The sequence below is a fragment of the Herpailurus yagouaroundi genome, unplaced genomic scaffold, assembly GCF_014898765.1.
Source record: "Herpailurus yagouaroundi ecotype Mexico unplaced genomic scaffold, PumYag 557, whole genome shotgun sequence".
In the NCBI taxonomy this organism is placed as follows: domain Eukaryota; kingdom Metazoa; phylum Chordata; class Mammalia; order Carnivora; family Felidae; genus Herpailurus; species Herpailurus yagouaroundi.
The window spans coordinates 22,044-38,147 of record NW_024412774.1 but is presented as its reverse complement, the minus strand read 5'-3'; the positions used below and the strand labels follow the sequence as shown (position 1 = coordinate 38,147).

The 16,104-nt window shown below is 50.2% G+C and overlaps 1 protein-coding gene across 10 annotated transcripts in view; it reads left to right on the top strand.

Moving 5' to 3' along the window:
• Positions 1 to 599: 599 nt before the first annotated feature.
• LOC121023397 (tigger transposable element-derived protein 1-like) overlaps positions 600 to 16,104 on the top strand; it is a 31,639-nt gene continuing 16,134 nt past the window's right edge. For 7 of the 10 annotated variants that reach the window (XM_040465256.1, XM_040465261.1, XM_040465259.1 and 4 more), the window contains exons 1-4: positions 600 to 1,289; positions 3,453 to 5,358; positions 13,551 to 13,630; positions 15,984 to 16,098. In XM_040465256.1, the coding sequence (XP_040321190.1) occupies positions 3,571 to 5,358; positions 13,551 to 13,630; positions 15,984 to 16,041 (1,926 nt within the window). In that variant the 5' untranslated portion in view covers positions 600 to 1,289; positions 3,453 to 3,570 and the 3' untranslated portion in view covers positions 16,042 to 16,098. Of the gene's footprint in view, positions 1,290 to 3,452; positions 5,359 to 13,550; positions 13,631 to 14,845; positions 14,961 to 15,983; positions 16,099 to 16,104 lie in introns of all 10 variants that reach the window. The other 3 variants (XM_040465253.1, XM_040465252.1, XM_040465262.1) reach the window with 2 other exon arrangements.

The following is a 16,104-nucleotide window of genomic DNA, read 5'->3' as shown; positions in this document are numbered from 1 at the left end:
AGTGGGAGAGTGAGAATAGATTCACAAAGACAAGAAGTGCAGATATTGAGATTCAAGAGACAGATAAGGAATACAGACATACAGAGGCAAGAGGAGAGGAAGGGACAGAAATTAGAGATGGATTGAGAGTTTTCAAAGACCTAGAGAAGGGTGACAGACGGCAAGTAGAGACAGTTGGAGGGAGACTTGTTAGGGAAACTTATCCCAAAATTGACAATAGGACAAAAAAGGATGACTGGGGACCCTCTCTGCGTTTCCTAGCATTGTCTACCAAGCCCACTTCAGCTTATCTGATTCCCTATAAGAAGTAACTCTTCAGAGGCCAGATTGCAAATGCTTGGCGTTAAGAGTTGTATCAACCTTACAGCACTGAGACACCCAGGCCTGCTCGCTTGTAGGGCACCAATTCGACTTTGGGCTTTTATTTCAGTGTTCCTTATTTCTTTCTTTTCTATTAAAGAATTTTCTTTTTTAATGTTTATTTTTGAGAGACAGAGTGAGACAGTGCCAGCTGGGGAGGAGCAGAGACAGGAGACACAGAATCCAAAGCAGTCTCCAGGCTCTGAGCAAGTGTTCAGCACAGAGCCAGGCGCCGGCCTTGAACCCACAAAGTAAGATCATGACCTGAGCTGAAGTCAGACACTTAACCGACTGAGCCACCCAGTCACCCCTCAATGTCCTTTATTTCTTTCACCCTTTCAGTTCTTTCTCATCTTCCCGGAACCACCTATGTCATCCTGCTAGTTCCCTCCATGAGGTAAATAACTGTTTGGCATGTACTCCTTGAGTTTATTGTTAACTTAAAAAAAAAAAAGATTTGACAGTCTGAGCGGAATTAATTCTCCAGGATGGGGAACGAACTGGGAGAAAGAGGTGACAAAGCTAGGAATGGAAGGAGGTAGGGAGGATAATGGAAAGAAAGCAGGCGGCGGGAAAAATTCGAGAGAAATTAAACAGAAAGCAAGTCAGCTTTGGGTAGAGACAGCCAACGGCGCCCCCGCCTGGGTTCTGCGCGCAGCATCCTCGTCGTCGAACTACATTTCCCGGCTGGCCTGCGAGCGCGGGGCGCAGGGCCTAGAGCGCCGTCGGGGACTGGCCCCGCGCGGACTAGTCCAATCTCGATAGTGGCCGGCAATCTTCCGCCTCCGCCGACAATCTTCCGCCTCCGCCGACAACATGGAGGCCGAGCTCGGCCGCCCCTGGGAAGAGGCGCTGTAAGGCAGGAGATGGGGAAGAGCCGCAGCCCCAGCCGCCCAGCCGAAGCAGCCGGCCCGCGTCGCGGTCCGGAGGTGCGGGCAGTCAGCCGCGCGGGGGCCCGGGCTCCGGTGGCGGGGGCTTGGGCACCGTTTCTCTCGGTCCGAAACGGCGAGAAGGAAGAGAGGCCGCTGCGCGCGCAGGCCGGGACAAGCGCGAATGGGCCAATCGAAGATTCCGGCGGTCCCGAGGCTTTGTGGGAAATGTAGTCTCAAGGGGACGAGCCCTTGGCTCCACCGAGACATTGGGCAGCGAGCCTCCACCGGCGGCGGGTTTGGAGGCTTTCGCACGAGGGTGGGAGGGAGGGAGGGAATGAATGAATGAGCATGTGGGTGAATTAATTTAAAATTGTGGATGAGCAGAGGAAGGCATGGATGTTGAAAGAACAATGGCGCAGCGCGTGAGTGGTTCAGTAAGCAAGAGGAGCCTTTCTCATGTCCACCTACATTTCCCTGCCTCCCAGGCATGGGGGACCTGTGGCATGTGCCACCTTATTTTAAGCCATGTGTAGTCCATGGATCCTTGAAGGTATCGATACCATAGCCACGGCAGAAACAAACCTGCCAGTCATTTGTCCCTTGTATTTTGCACGCACTACACACACACACACACACACACACACACACACACAAACGTGTGTGTGTGTATATACTCTTTGATCCAGTGCTACTTTCACATGATTCAAAATGCAAAACGGACAAGGTGAAAAGCATGCCTTCCACCGCTGTACTTAATTTAATAATTTCATCAGCTAGCGACTACTGGATTCACTATTCTTGGGTCTGAGGACACAAGGGAGAGCTCAGCCAACACAGCTCCTGCCTTCAGGCAGCATGTGACAGATACATAATAAAATGTAGGTGGAGAGGGCCTCTTTGATTAGGTTACATTTGAGCAGAGATCTGTAGGAGAGGGAACAAGCTATGCAGATAAGGGAAGTGCCCAGGCCCTGCATGGGCTGAAGGAAACAGGGGCAAAGGCCCTGAGTCAGGAGCACTCTTAGTCTGCCCCAAGGATGTGGGCAGGAGTGAACAAAATAAAAGAAGAGGCTCTAAGACACTTGAAGAATCTGGTGAGGATTGTGGCTTTTACTCAGAGCTGGGAGGGCTTGAACAGAGGGGAGATAGGATCTTAGTTCTTATTGGATCTTTGTGGCTGCCGTGTGGAGAACCACCATCCTCTTCTGTTCTCAGGTACTCCATAGTTTGTGGCATAAATTAGGTTGGTTCTCTTCTGTGTTAGTTTCCTATGATTGCTGTAACATATTACTGAAAAATGAGTGGTTTAAAACAACACGATGTATTAGAGTCTTGGAGGTCAGAAATCTGAAATGTTTCTCAGTGGGCTAAAATCAAGGTATCAGCAGGGCTGGTTCCTTTTTTTTTTTTTTTTTGTTTAATGTTTGTTTATTTTTGAGAGAGAGAGAGCATGAGCGGAGGAGGAGCAGAGAGAGAGGGAGACACAGAATCTGAAACAGGCTCCAGGCTCTGAGCTGTCAGCACAGAGCCTGACACGGGGCTCCAACTCACAAACTGTGAGATCATGACCTGAGCTGAAGCTGGATGCTCAACCGACTGAGCCACTCAGGCCCCCCTGGTTCCTTCTGTATCCTCTATGCTTCAGTGGTTGCATTGCGTTTTTCTGAGTGAAATCTTTTGCCTTCTCTGATTACATTTAGGGCCCATTCGGATAACCCAGGATAATCTTTCCATCTCAAGATTATTAACTTAATTATACCCACAATGTCCCTTTTTCCAGGTAAGGTAATTTATTCATAGGGATTAGACGTGAATGTCTTTAGGAACCATTATTCAGCAACCCACACTGATGTTTGAAGCATGAAAAGGGTGAGAAGCATGGAAGTGGGTACCTCATTTGCTCATTAGTGTCTGGGAGGTGGGCCAGGGTTTCTAGACTATCTTGTTGCAAGAGGTTTGCTAGGGGAAGAGAGCAGAGTCTCCTAGCAGACATCTCTTGATCTCATAAGCTAAAACTAAGTGACATGCTCCTTTAGATGCAAAGGATACTTGGAAGTGAGTGGGCAGTGTTTTTAGCAGTACGGAAAGAAGGGACTGGGCATGCCTCTGAGGCAGTGGTCAGCAGAGCTGGGTGCTCTGTGTTGGAGCACGGAAAGGCCAGCTGATGGTTGGGACTTCCATATGCTTACACATTAATGCCCACGTGTCCTTGTCTTACAGGCAGAAGCAGGTGTGGCAGGAGAGGCCAAGAGGCTGCCCTTGTGGGCACACTGGTAGCTACTGTGGAAACTGGCAGTGCGGAGAGGCTTCATCAAGGTGTGTGGCTCAGGGAGGCGGAATGAAGACAACTTCCCGCCTGCAGGTGTCGGGGAAGGCACCCCTTGGTGGGATTGGCCTCCGCCACAGTGCCAAGCGGGACCGAAAGTCCATCACCCTGCATATGAAGTTAGAGGTGCTTCGGAGGTTTGAGGAAGGTGAGAAGTTGACTCAGATTGCCCGGGCCTTGGGGCTGGCCACCTCTACCGTCGCCTCAATCCGTGTCAACAAGGACAAGATCCGGGCCAATTCCCAGGCAGCCACACCTGTCAGTGCCACGCAGCTGACCCGCTGCCGGGGTGTGGTGATGGGCCATATGGAACGCTTGCTGAGCCTATGGATTGAGGAGCAGAAGCGGCAGAACCTGCCCATCAGCACACTGCTCATCCAGGACAAGGCACGACGGCTCTTTGTGCAGCTGCAGCATGAGCAGGGCAGTGGCACTCAGGCTGAGACCTTCGGGGCCAGTAACGGCTGGTTTGCCCGATTCAAGGCTCGCAACAATGTGCTTTTGACAGATGAGCCAGCTGTGGCTGACACCCAGGCTGCTGCCCACTATCCCCCAGTGCTGCGCACCATTCTGGAGGAGGGCTGTTACTCACCACACCAAGTTTTCAACGTGGATGAGACAGGCCTGTTCTGGAAGCGGCTGCCAGAGCGCATGTTGCTGGCACTGGAGGGGGCAGCCGGGCCTGGCCTCAAGGCCTCTAAGGACCACTTGACCCTGCTGCTTGGTGGCAACGCAGCTGGTGACTTTAAACTGAAGCCTCTGCTAGTGTACCCCTCGGAGAATCCACGTGCCCTCAAGGGCTGCTCCAAGGCTAGCCTTCCTGTGGTCTGGCGCTCCAACCGCAATGACTGGCTGACACCCAGCATCTTCCAGGAGTGGTTTACTGGCTGCTTCTGTCCTGCTGTAGAGAGCTACTGTGCCAGCCATGGCCTCCCACACCGTGCCCTATTGCTCCTGGATGGTGCACCCTGCCACCCTGCTCACCTGGGTGGCCTCTCAGCCCACGTGAGGGTTGAGTTCCTGCCCAAGAACACATCGGCCCTGATCCAGCCCATGAACCAGGGTGTCATTGCCACATTCAAGGCCTATTACCTGCGCCGCACGCTCAGCCAGCTGGTCCAGGAGACGACTGGTGAAGACCGACCCTCTGTGCAGGAGTTCCTGCGCAGCTATACTGTCGTGACTGCTGTGGACAATATAGCTGAAGCCTGGGCAGAGCTGCAGCCTGCCACCATGAACAGCGCCTGGAGGAAGCTCTGGCCTGAGTGTGTCCCTGCTGGCACCCCTGAGCCTGACACTGTGCCTCAGCTCCGCCGCAGTATTGTGGCACTAGCTCGGCATGTGGGCCTTGGAGATGCAGCTGAGGCTGATGTTGCCAGCCTGCTGCAGGCCCATGGGGAGCCCCCACCCCACAGCATCCCCCAGGATGCAAAGGATGGGGACATGAGTGGTTCTGGGCTGCCCTGGGAGACAGGGAATGGCCTGGTCTCTAGAAAACAAGAGCCAGATTTCACAGAGGCTGTGGTGGGTGCAGGCGCTGAGGAAGCTGGTGTGGGTGCTCTGAGCCCTGAGCATCTCGCCCAGGCTCTGTCTCACTTTGCTGCTGGTTTACAGGTCCTCATAGAGAATGATCCAAACCGGGAGCGCAGCCTGCGGGTCTCCCGGGGTGTCCACTGTGCCCTTGCTCGCCTCCGGGAGCTACACCGGGAAAGGAGGCGACAGTCTCGGGCAGCTGCATCCTCAGGAGGCCCTGTGGTGGTGGCAGCAAGGGAGTCGGCAGGAAGCCTGCCATTGCTCCAAGTGGGTCCCATAGAGGGTGGGCAAGTGGCTAAGGGCACAGGTCCTGAAGGTCAGACCTCTGGCTGTCCTATATGATTTGGGGCTTGGACTTGACCTCACATGAGTTCTGTCTAATGGTGTTTTGTTTCTGGAGGTCAGATACTGCTGCTTCTTCCCCATGGTTCTCATATCTCATGCTCTGTGGTTTTTGTATAGTGACCCACGACTCTAGGCTTGGGGAACAGAAGGGTGGTGTCTTCTGATTGGCAGATGAGATGCAGGGCCCAGGAGTGCTCACCCATGACAGAGATACACCCTGTAGTATGGTAGTTGCCCTGCACAGTCTGCCAGGGTGGTTTTCCTTGTGGGGGGCCAGAACTGAGACCTGCCTCTTCCATTTTCCAAGCCTGACCTCTCCCTGCACCATTGTTACCCTTCCTAGCCAACTTTAGATGAGGGTTTCCTGCTCTCGGCATGTCCTTTCTCACTTTCCATGCCATCCTTACCTCTTCTGGCTTCCACGGCCTCTGTCGTCTCAGTGCCAGAGCACTTTGGCTCCCTGTGACTGTTGATACCAGGGATCACTTGCTTGGTTTGGAAATGTTTTCTTCTCTGAATTTCTGTGGCATGGTGTCTTGGTTTCCCTCCAGCCTCTGAGCTTTTTGTGATTCTGACAGTCTCCTGGTTCTGGTGCTCTTTGGAAAATACCATCCACTCCTAAGAGCTCAGTGGTCACCTCAGAGTTAGCTCCCAGTGCACTGGTTATAGCCTAGCCTCTCAGATGTTAGACCCAAAGCTCTAATTCTGATGGACACTGCCCCACCTCCTGACAGTCTTGTTGTCTCCCTTCATTCCAGTTTGTTTTCCTGTCCCCCCAAACTGTAATCACAGGCATCATGGGGTGTCCATCTGATTGCCGAAACACCGCTTGGGCCAGCAAACCACAGTCGGTCAGCAAGGGAAGGTGTTCTTGTGCTCTAGCCGGATGAGCCACAGGTGGTGGGACAGGGATGTCTGGGCTCCTGGACTCCTTTCAACACAGGTATCTGCATATGTCTGCATACATGCGCACGCACATGCGCGCGCGCACACACACATGTGCCAAGAAATAAAGATGGGAGAAAGGATTCTTGCTACCTCTGTCTCAGCTAACATTGCATTGTTGGGCTTGCTGTGAACTCATCACATGGGTCGGGACCAGTGGCTTGAAGGATCAGCCTTACTGGAAGAAAGGTGAGATGAGGTCCCTTGCTTGCTTTCCTGGGGAGAATGGTAAGGGGGATGAGAAGGAGAAGGGAAGCTTTTCTTAGGATTCTGGTGGCAGACTGGATTGGTTGCACAATGTATGAGCACTTATAATGTGCTAGGTGTGGATTCCAGGGTGAGTGAAGACTGACTTCAGGAGCTGCCAGTCCAGAGGTTGTTACATTCTATGTGACAAGGCTATGACAGGTCACTCAGGAGGGACCCCACCAAGCTGGGGACATGGACATGATAGGGTAGGCTTTCTGGGGAAGTGGTGTCTCAGTCTTCATCTTCAGGGACCTCGTTGACAATCAGGAAACCCATCATTTCAAAATGCCACGTTACAGAAGGGCTTGACAGACACAGCCCAGTGTGGTAGGGTGGTTTGTAAGGGCCTAAGGAATGGGAGGAAGGAATATCCTCAACGGAGGCTGAATGCGGTGCAGCAGCTGAAGGAGGCAGGTGACCAGGCAGGAGTCGTTGAGGCCAAAGCCCAGTGGGTGGAAGATGTAGTTGCATGAGCAGCCACTGGAGATCTTGCAGACATTGCATAGCGGAGACTAGGCATGCGTGTGCCCGTCTGGCTCCAGGGCTCGTTTGTTCAGAGCCGGGGACAGCGCCTGGCCCTCAACAAATGAGTGGAGAGCCCTGGATTCGTTCAACTAGCAACCTTTAGCAGGTCCCTGAACATTTCCGGGGGGCCCTGGTGGTGCCACAGGGAAGCCCCGTGTCTCCTGTGAAATGCACTGTCAGCAACTCTACAGGTTGGATCTCTGAAGCGTTGGGGACTACGTTTCCTAGAGAACCTAGCCGACAGAGGCGGCCTCCTACGCCTTTCAACTCCGGCAGCGGGCCGTTGCCATAGACCTGCAGGAGCAACACACCCGTGTCCCTCACCTCTTGGCCTGCTTGCGTGGGTTGTCGAGTAGAGTTGGGGAGTGTTGGGGGGATACAAGGCGCCGGAAGCAGTCAGTAGAGGGCCCGGAAGCTCCCGGTTCTTGTCCCCAGGGTGGTTGGTCATTGTTCAAGCGCGGTGGGACTGGTCCGTGTGGCTGCTTGGGGCGGTGAGTCCTGGCGCAATCCGGCCAGGAGTGTCGGAAAGGCCTGAGGTAGGGTGCGCAGCCGGTGGAGGACAGCAGGGGAGGTGGTGCAGAGAAGCACCACCCGTTTCCCTGGGAGCCCAGCTAGTCCTCCGGGAGAGGCGGCTCAGGGGCCCCTTGGCCCTAGAGTCTTGTGTGTGAGGGTCCTGGCCCGGAAGTGGTTCCGGGCTGAGGTCAGCTCTCGCCACCCTTCGCGGTTCCATCAGCCGGTTGGTGCTGTTATCCTACACGAGCCAATTTTCTGGGCTTCCCTTGGGTGCTTGCTTTTTAGATTCACACCCAACCTGCACCCTCAAAACTTCTCACTTCCTCTGGGGAGTCTCTGGATTTCCTCAGTCCAGACCTGAGTTCCTTTTTGCTCCCACTACTTGTGCGTTCATCTGTGAGAGTGATGGGGAGGGGTGCTCCCCGCACATGGCGATTAAAATCCAGACCCTTATACTGCCAAACTCTCTGTAGGATCGCCCTGGCCACATGGCTCTTGCCTGTGCTGATCCTGCTGGCCAGAATGTTCTCTAGCCACTGCCTCTGGGCACCTGGTGGTTAGGTGGGTGTGCGGGGGGGCGGGGTGGTGGTGGTGGTGGTGGTGGTGGTGGTGGTGGTGGTGGAGGAGGATGGAGGTTCCCCAGTCTGGGAACCCTGACCAACCCATATAACAACATGTGCTGGCACTGAAATTATGTGTTAAAGTTGCAATGGTAACAAATGGTCATTGCCAAAAAAATTGAGACGGTGTGTAGAGATTTATGAAAGAAAAAGTGGACTTCTCCTCCAGTTACTTTCCCCAGATTTGCTTGCTGGGAGTTTGTTTTTCAGGACCTGTTTCTGAACATTTATTATATAACAGTAGCTTCTGCATACATGCACACACACGTACACCTCAAACTTTTGTTGCTTTAAAATATGTTAACATTAGTGGGATCACATTGTGTGAGGACCACCACAGATTAGTTTCTTGTTGAACATTGTAGAGTGGACATCTCTACTTGACATTTGTTGATCTTGGCTAATTGGTATGAGCTGAGCCTCTCGGGCTCTGTAGGAATCTGCCCTGGGGGAAAGGAAGGCCTTCCAGCGTAGGTGTCAGCTGTTGCTATCCCTGTACCTGACCCGTGCTGGCTGCCCTGCAGTTGTTTTTAGTTTCCATCTTTCTCTTCCAGTCTGTCCTCTATGATGAAGTTTTGGGGTGATGGCGGGGGGGGGGTTCGTGGGGTCAGAGCCAATGACCAAGAAAGGATTCTTGAGGATGTCTTTGGTGCAAAAAGATGATTTTATGAAAGCATGGGGACAGGACCTGTGGGCAGGAAGAGCTACACTGAGGTTGTGACAGGTAACTCATTATATACCCTCAGGTTGGGAGGGGGTCAGGGATAGAGTATGTCTTTAAGAAATTTTGGAAACAAGGTTTCCAGGACCTTGAGGGGCTAGCTGTTGCTAGGGAAACACCATTTATCACCGTTTAATAAAGCCTCAGTGACGAGACTCTTTAGATGCATATCGGGGAACCATAAGCTTGGAGTATGATTGCCAGCATATATCTTGAAGCAGTTGAAATAAAGGAAGTTGACTTATAGGATCCTTGAGGTTGGGATAATGTGAAGCCAAGGTTCTCTTTTGCTCCCAGCAAAGTGTCATCCTTGAGGTAGCTGAACTCCTAGAGGGAGGTCACTCTGCCGGTCTCAAGGACTTGTCAATGGGCTATAGGCAGTAAGGGAATTTAATTTTTCATTTGCCTTAGTTTCCCACATCACCATGGCAAGCACTTAAGCCCTTTCCTTTGTTCTTGGGCAGTCAGGAGTGTCCCCAGCCCAGGAATATTACACATATTCCACCTGGGGGCAGGGGGCAGTATGCCAGCCTGTATTTTGCCCTTAGCTTGCCCTTATGTGCCCCCATCACCCTACATCACTCTTCCTAGTGTCTGGAAGATTGTATCCTTCACTTGCTCTGACCCTCCCTGGGCATAGACCCTCTGCTAGTTCCCACCAGCACTTCTGCTTGGGTGTTGGTGGAGTTCTCTCAGTTCACTGAGATATGGCATATCCATGCCCTCTATCTCCAGGAACAACTCTTGTACCTTTACCTAGCCTGATATGAGCTACTGTAAACTCCCCCTGCAGGGGTGGGTTCACTCTTCTCTTGACCAGATTCCCAGTGCCAGGTGTTCTCTTGAAGGCACAGATGGGGAAGTTCAGGCTGGAGATATCCCCTACCAGGTTGCCAGCTAGCCAGACTTAGGGACGGTTTCTGCAACAGGAAGTGACCTTGAGGGTATGGGTGGCTGGAAGGGCGTGCATGGTCTGTGGCCCTGATTGGGTGGGCATTTGTCCCGGGAAGACAGTGTGTGGCCTGAGTGAGTGCAGGTGAGACCAGCTTCCCAAGGTCTTGCCATGGCAGTAGACCCAGCACCCCTCAGTCAAGAAGAGCTTGTGGTCATCAAGAGGGAGGATGATGAGGCCACCACATGGGATCCTGAACCTCTCTCTAACCCTCAGCCCTCCACCCTGCTGTCCAGGCTTTGTAGGGACCCCTGACAGTGCTTCTGCAGCTTCTGCTATGAAGAGGCAGCAGGGCCCTGAGAGGCCCTGGCCAGGCTATGAGACCTTTGCTGCTGGTGAATGAGGCCTGAGTCACACTCCAAGGAGCAAATGATGGAGCTGTTAGTGCTGGAGCAGTTCTTGGGTGTGTTGCCACCTGACACCCAGGTCTGGGTGGAGTCCCAGTGCCCTGAGAGTGCTGAGGAGGCTGCGGTGCTGGTGGAGAGCCTTGCTCAGATGATGCAGGAAACTGGTGAGCCACAGGGGCTCAGGGGCCTGGTTGGGAGGCCCAGGGGCTGGGGAATGCAGAAGTGGACACAACCTACCACCCTGACCCAGTGTTCTTATCACTGGGAAGAAGACTCAAAAGCTGCAACATGTTTGGAGCATTTTGTAGCCTGTGAGCCTCCCAGAGATGTGAGCTTGACATTGGTATGACATTTCACCCTCTCAGGGTGCACCAGGCCTCCTTTCTCTTCCTTCTTTCCTTACTCAAAATGTCACTGGATGCATGCCATGTTCCAGGCATCTAAGTCAATCAAGGAAGGAAACAAGCAAGGTTTCTGCCCTATTGGAACTTGGTCTGTTTAGAGAGTTGGATGGTGAGACCACCAGTCATAATTAGGGTATCCTGTTTTCTCTGGAGGGGGTGGGGCACAAGGAGGTGAACAGAGATTGGCCTCTCCAGGGATGGCTTTGCAGTTCATGCCATGTGACATCTTCACTTTGGGCAACATGTGTCTGTATGCCTGTGGGGAGGGGATAATCATGAAACCGGCTGGAGAGATGGTTGGATAGGATGCCATCATTCATCCTGGCATTTGTTCACTCATTTGCTCACAGATACCTATGCAGTGTCTTTTGTCTTCTTGATCCTCCATATCAAGAAGTAGAAAACCTAGTGATGAAAAACAAAAACAGGTTTACTAAGTTATAATTTGCATACAAAAAAAGTATACAGTCCCTGGGTTTAGTATATTTGCGAGATTATATAACCATTACCATTGCCTCATACCATAATTTAAACATCTCAGAGAAACTGTGCCCATGAGGAGTCACTCCCCATTTTACTCCTAATGCCTTGGCAAACACTAATATTTGTGTCTCTATGGATTTGCTTATTCTGGACATTTCATTAAAGGGAATCATATGATATGTAGCTTTTTATGACTTGCCTCATTCATTGAGTGTAATGTTTTCAGTGTACATTTATGTTGTGGCATGTAATTGTCTCATTTTTATGGTTAAATAATATCTACTATGAGTATATCACATTTTGTTTATTCATTTATCTATTAATGGACATTTGGGATGTTTGTGCCTTTTGGCTATTATGTATAATGATGCTGTGAATGTATGTCTATGTGTTTTTATGTGGACAAATGTTTTCTTGGTTATATACCTGGGGGTGGAATGACTGGTGAGGCTGTTTGACCTTTTGAGGAATGCTAACATAGCACTCGTTTTAACAGAGAGGATTTTAATGCAAATAATTTAACCTAGGTATTGAAGGAAGAGAAAAGTATAGAAAAAATAAGGTGTCATGGCCGTAGGGACTGCAGGGAATAGTACCCTCCTACAGATGTAGGAACAAAGGGAAGAGATTGGAATTGAGACAATTGGAAACTGAAAAGAGGGCCAGTGCTGGGTGGTGCTGGGCTCTTTGAAGGGGACATGATGAAGCTAGTTCTGTACATGCTGGAAAGGCTGCAAACTGGATTCACTTACTGTTAAGGAAAACCTTGATAATGCAGGTTTTCACCTAGGCATGAACGTGAGGTGCAGGCGAGACATTTTGGATGAATGTGTCTGTAGTTTTTGTGGGGTGTTTGCTTGTGGTACTGTGCTCTTTTCTAAGCCTGTTGCTGGTGTTTTGAGGCGGGCTGTCTCCTGACTGTTTGCCTCCTCGTTAGAGGTCTCTTAGTTCCAGTTCCAAGCTTCTCACTGAATAGATGCTTAGGTGATTACACACTATAAAAAGAGATTTTGCAGGGCACCTGGCTGGCTCAGTCAGAAGAGCATGTGACTCTTGATCTTGGGGTCATGAGTTTGAGCCCCACATTGGGTGTAGAGATTACTAAGAAAAAAAACTTAAAAAGAAGAAAGATTTTGCATCATAACATTGTGGATGTTGGAATAGCAGCCTACTAGTAGGTCACTAAATGGACTCAGGCCTGGTACTCATGTGGATCTTGTGGGATGTGCATGGTTACATCCATTCATCCTTGAAATAACACAGTTTCAAGTTTGCCATAGTTCACATTTACATGAAGACTCCTGCCTTTGCTCCATGCCCTTACCTGGTCTCGGCCTATTGCTGGCCCCTCCAATGCCCCCACGTGAGAGAGGGTAGAGGGGCTGGCCCTTGCTTTCTGTGGGTGGCCTTGGAGATGATTGTTGTGATGCTGTCAGGGATTCCAGAAGCCAAATATCTCAAACTATTTCCTTGGCTGTCAATGTCAAGGTATGTGTGTGGGTCCCCAAGACCACTTTTAGTCTTAATGATATGCTGGAAGGAGTCTCAGAATTCAACAAGGCTGTTATACTCGTGATTATAGTTTATTATAGCGAAAAGATACATATTAAACTCAGCAATGGAAAAAGGTGCATAGTCTGGGAGATAGTGGGCATAAGTTTCCACATGACCTTTCCCAGGGTAGTCATGTGGACAATGCTTAATTCTCACAGCAATGATATGTGACAGTGTAGCAGCCAGGGATGCTTACCTGAGTTGTGGCATCCAGGGTTTTTATTGAGGGTTCAGTTACATAGGTATGGAGTATACTAACCATAGTTACTCAGTCTCAACTCCTCCCAGAGGTCAGGTTGGTACAATATGGACCAGGGTCACCACTGTAAGTCACATTGTTAGCATGAACTCTCTGGTTTGGCCTAAGTCCTTAGGTAAACAGAGATACCTTTGAGAGGCAGAATATTCCAAGGGCTTAAGAGGTTACCTTTCAGGAGCAGGTCAAGGGCCAGACTTTTGGAATGTGCAAGGTTTGGACAACCCAGGCTTGCTGAGTCAACCCTTTCCTGAACATCTGGCTGCAGCCAAAGGAAGGCTCTCATGACTGTTTCCTTGGTGTTTCAGTGATTTGGGTTTCAGGGGCCTTGGATGTACTCTTAAGGTATGTATGTGTATGTGGACCAAAGGAGGAGGTGCATGTTGGCCAGGGCAGGGTGTTCTGTGTGATTTGGATGGCAGTCCTTGTTCTCATTCAGCTCAGAGTCCTGGGCCAGCATCTGGGTACATGTTAACTGCCTGGGTGCCTGACCTCTGTGTCCTTAGGGTGGGGCTGAGGGCACTAACACTTTCCTCTCCCCTCAGTGCTGGCCCAGTCTCATCCCGAGGACCAGTGGTCTGGAGACCTGGCAGAGTCAGCCAAACTCTTCACAGATGGAGCTCAGGTGAGCTGTGAAGCTGTGAGTCTTCCAAAGTCAAAGATGCCACATCTTGGTGACCACTCCCCACCCCCACAACCTTCCCTTACCCCAGACCATGGAGGGTCACTTCAGCAGCTGTGCTCAGCCTCCCCCCACCTCCCCTCACCCCCAGGTTTGGCCCTGGAGCCTGCCCTGCAGCCTCTTTCAGCTTCTGGTTGTCAGTGTGGAGTCTCCCCAGGCTTATACTGTCTGAATAGTGGAGTAGGTGCTTGTCTTGAAGTCTCAGGTCCCCAGTGCTCAAACCCAAAGACACAGGAGTAAGTCTGGGACCAGATGGGGTTGCCTGGTCTCTGCTGCTTTTGGGTATGGCTAAACATTGCCATCAGGAAAGCCCGAATCTAGGTTTTTATTGTTGGCGCCAGTTCATAATTTATTTTTTATTTATTTTATTTTATTTTTTTATTTTTTAAAATTTACATCCAAATTAGTTAGCATATAGTGCAACAATGATTTCAGGAGTAGATTCCTTAGTGCCCCTTACCAATTTAGCCCATCCTCCCTCCCAGAATCCCTCCTGTAACCCTCAGTTTGTTCTCCATATTTATGAGTCTCTTCTGTTTTGTCCCCCTCCCTGTTTTTATATTATTTTTGTTTCCCTGCCCTTATGTTCATCTGTTTTGCCTCTTAAAGTCCTCATATGAGTGAAGTCATGTGATTTTTGTCTTTCTCTGACTAATTTCACTTAGCATAATACCCTCCAGTTCCATCCACGTAGTTGCAAATGGTAAGATTTCATTCTTTTTGATTGCTGAGTAATACTTCATTGTGTGTGTATATGTGTGTGTGTATATATATATATATATATATACACACACACACACACATATACATATATATACATATGTACATATATATACATATATACATATATATACATACATACACCACATCTTCTTTATCCATTCATCCATCCATCGATGGACATTTGGACTCTTTCCATACTTTGATTATTATTGATAGTGCTGCTATAAACATGGGGGTGCATGTGTCCCTTCGAAACAGCACACCTGTATCCCGTAGATAAATGCCTAGTAGTGCAATTGCTGGGTCGTAGGGTAGTTCCATTTTTAGTTTTTTGAGGAACTTCCGTACTGTTTTCCGGAGTGGCCACACCAGCTTGCATTCCCACATAATTTATTTTTTATTAAAAAATTTTTGTTTTAATATTTTATTTTCAAGTTATCTCTACCCCCCACATGGGGCTCGAACTCACCACCCTGAGATCAAGAGTTGCATGCTCCTCCCACTGAGCCAGCCATGTGCTCCACCAGTTTCCGGTTTAAAACAGCATTTGGTAGGTCCAGAGGACATATCTTTGGGCAGGACTGACTGCATTGGCCTGTAATGGGGGTTGAGATTCTTCTCCTGTGTCTGGGGTGCCTTGGCTGTGCCTCCTAGGTTGGCTTTGATCTTGGCTTTGCTTCTCTTGGGTCCCCACCCTAGCAGGCTTCTCCTCTCCATTTCACTGTCCACCACTTGTCTTTGCCTGACTTCCCCAAAGTGAGTTTTCTCTTATTAATTTAGTCATGGTTTTTGTTGCAAAGAGATAGAAGGCAATACGCTGATCGTTATCAGTTTATCCTCCCATTATGTTTTAAATCTAACAATGTAACATATATGCATTATAAAGTAATTCAAATCTTAACAAAATATATAAAGGTCAAGCCTCACACCTGATCTGCCTCTTTGGAGATGGCCACTGTTAACCTTTGTGTGTCCTTCCTCCCTTGTTTTAAATACACATATGCAGCATACACACACACACGTGTGTGTGTGTGTGTGTGTGTGTGTGTGTGTGTGTGTGTGTGTGTGTAGGTATATAGACACTTCTAAAGAAAGCCCCATTAATGCTCTGCACCTGCTTTTTCACTCCATCTCCCATTGGGCACCCTTCCAGTGTCAGAAGCAGCTTGACCCTTTCCTTTTAGTGGCTTTTTAGGAGTCATTTATCTTGCCCACCCCAGGACACCCACACCTGTCCCAGCTGCCACTCCTCTTTGCCTCCTCTGCCCTTATGGCTTTTCAGCACATGGATGTCCTTGGATCCCCTGCTTTGGTGCTGAGCACTGTGGAGGGCTGTTTCACCTTCAGTCCTCATGGTAGCCCTGCATGGTTGTCTCTTTTGGGCAGGAAAGGGAGCTGAGGTGTTTTGTGACAAATAGCTGGCCTTCCATTCCTTGGTCAGGCTTGCCTTGAAGTGGAGGGACCTTCTGGTCCTTGGGCATTGTACAGTCTCCCCAGGGATGGCTCTGCTCCATGAGATAGGGACCAAAGCTTGCTTCTGTGTCACAGGGTACTTGTGTGTTTGTGGTCCTAGCGGTAACCCAGGGGCTTCTCCAGGAGGAGAGAGGGTGTTGCTCACAGACATGGACTGAGCCCACATGGGAAGGAGAGCAGATCAGCCAAGGAGCATGCCCAGGGTCTCCTGCCAGGTGAGT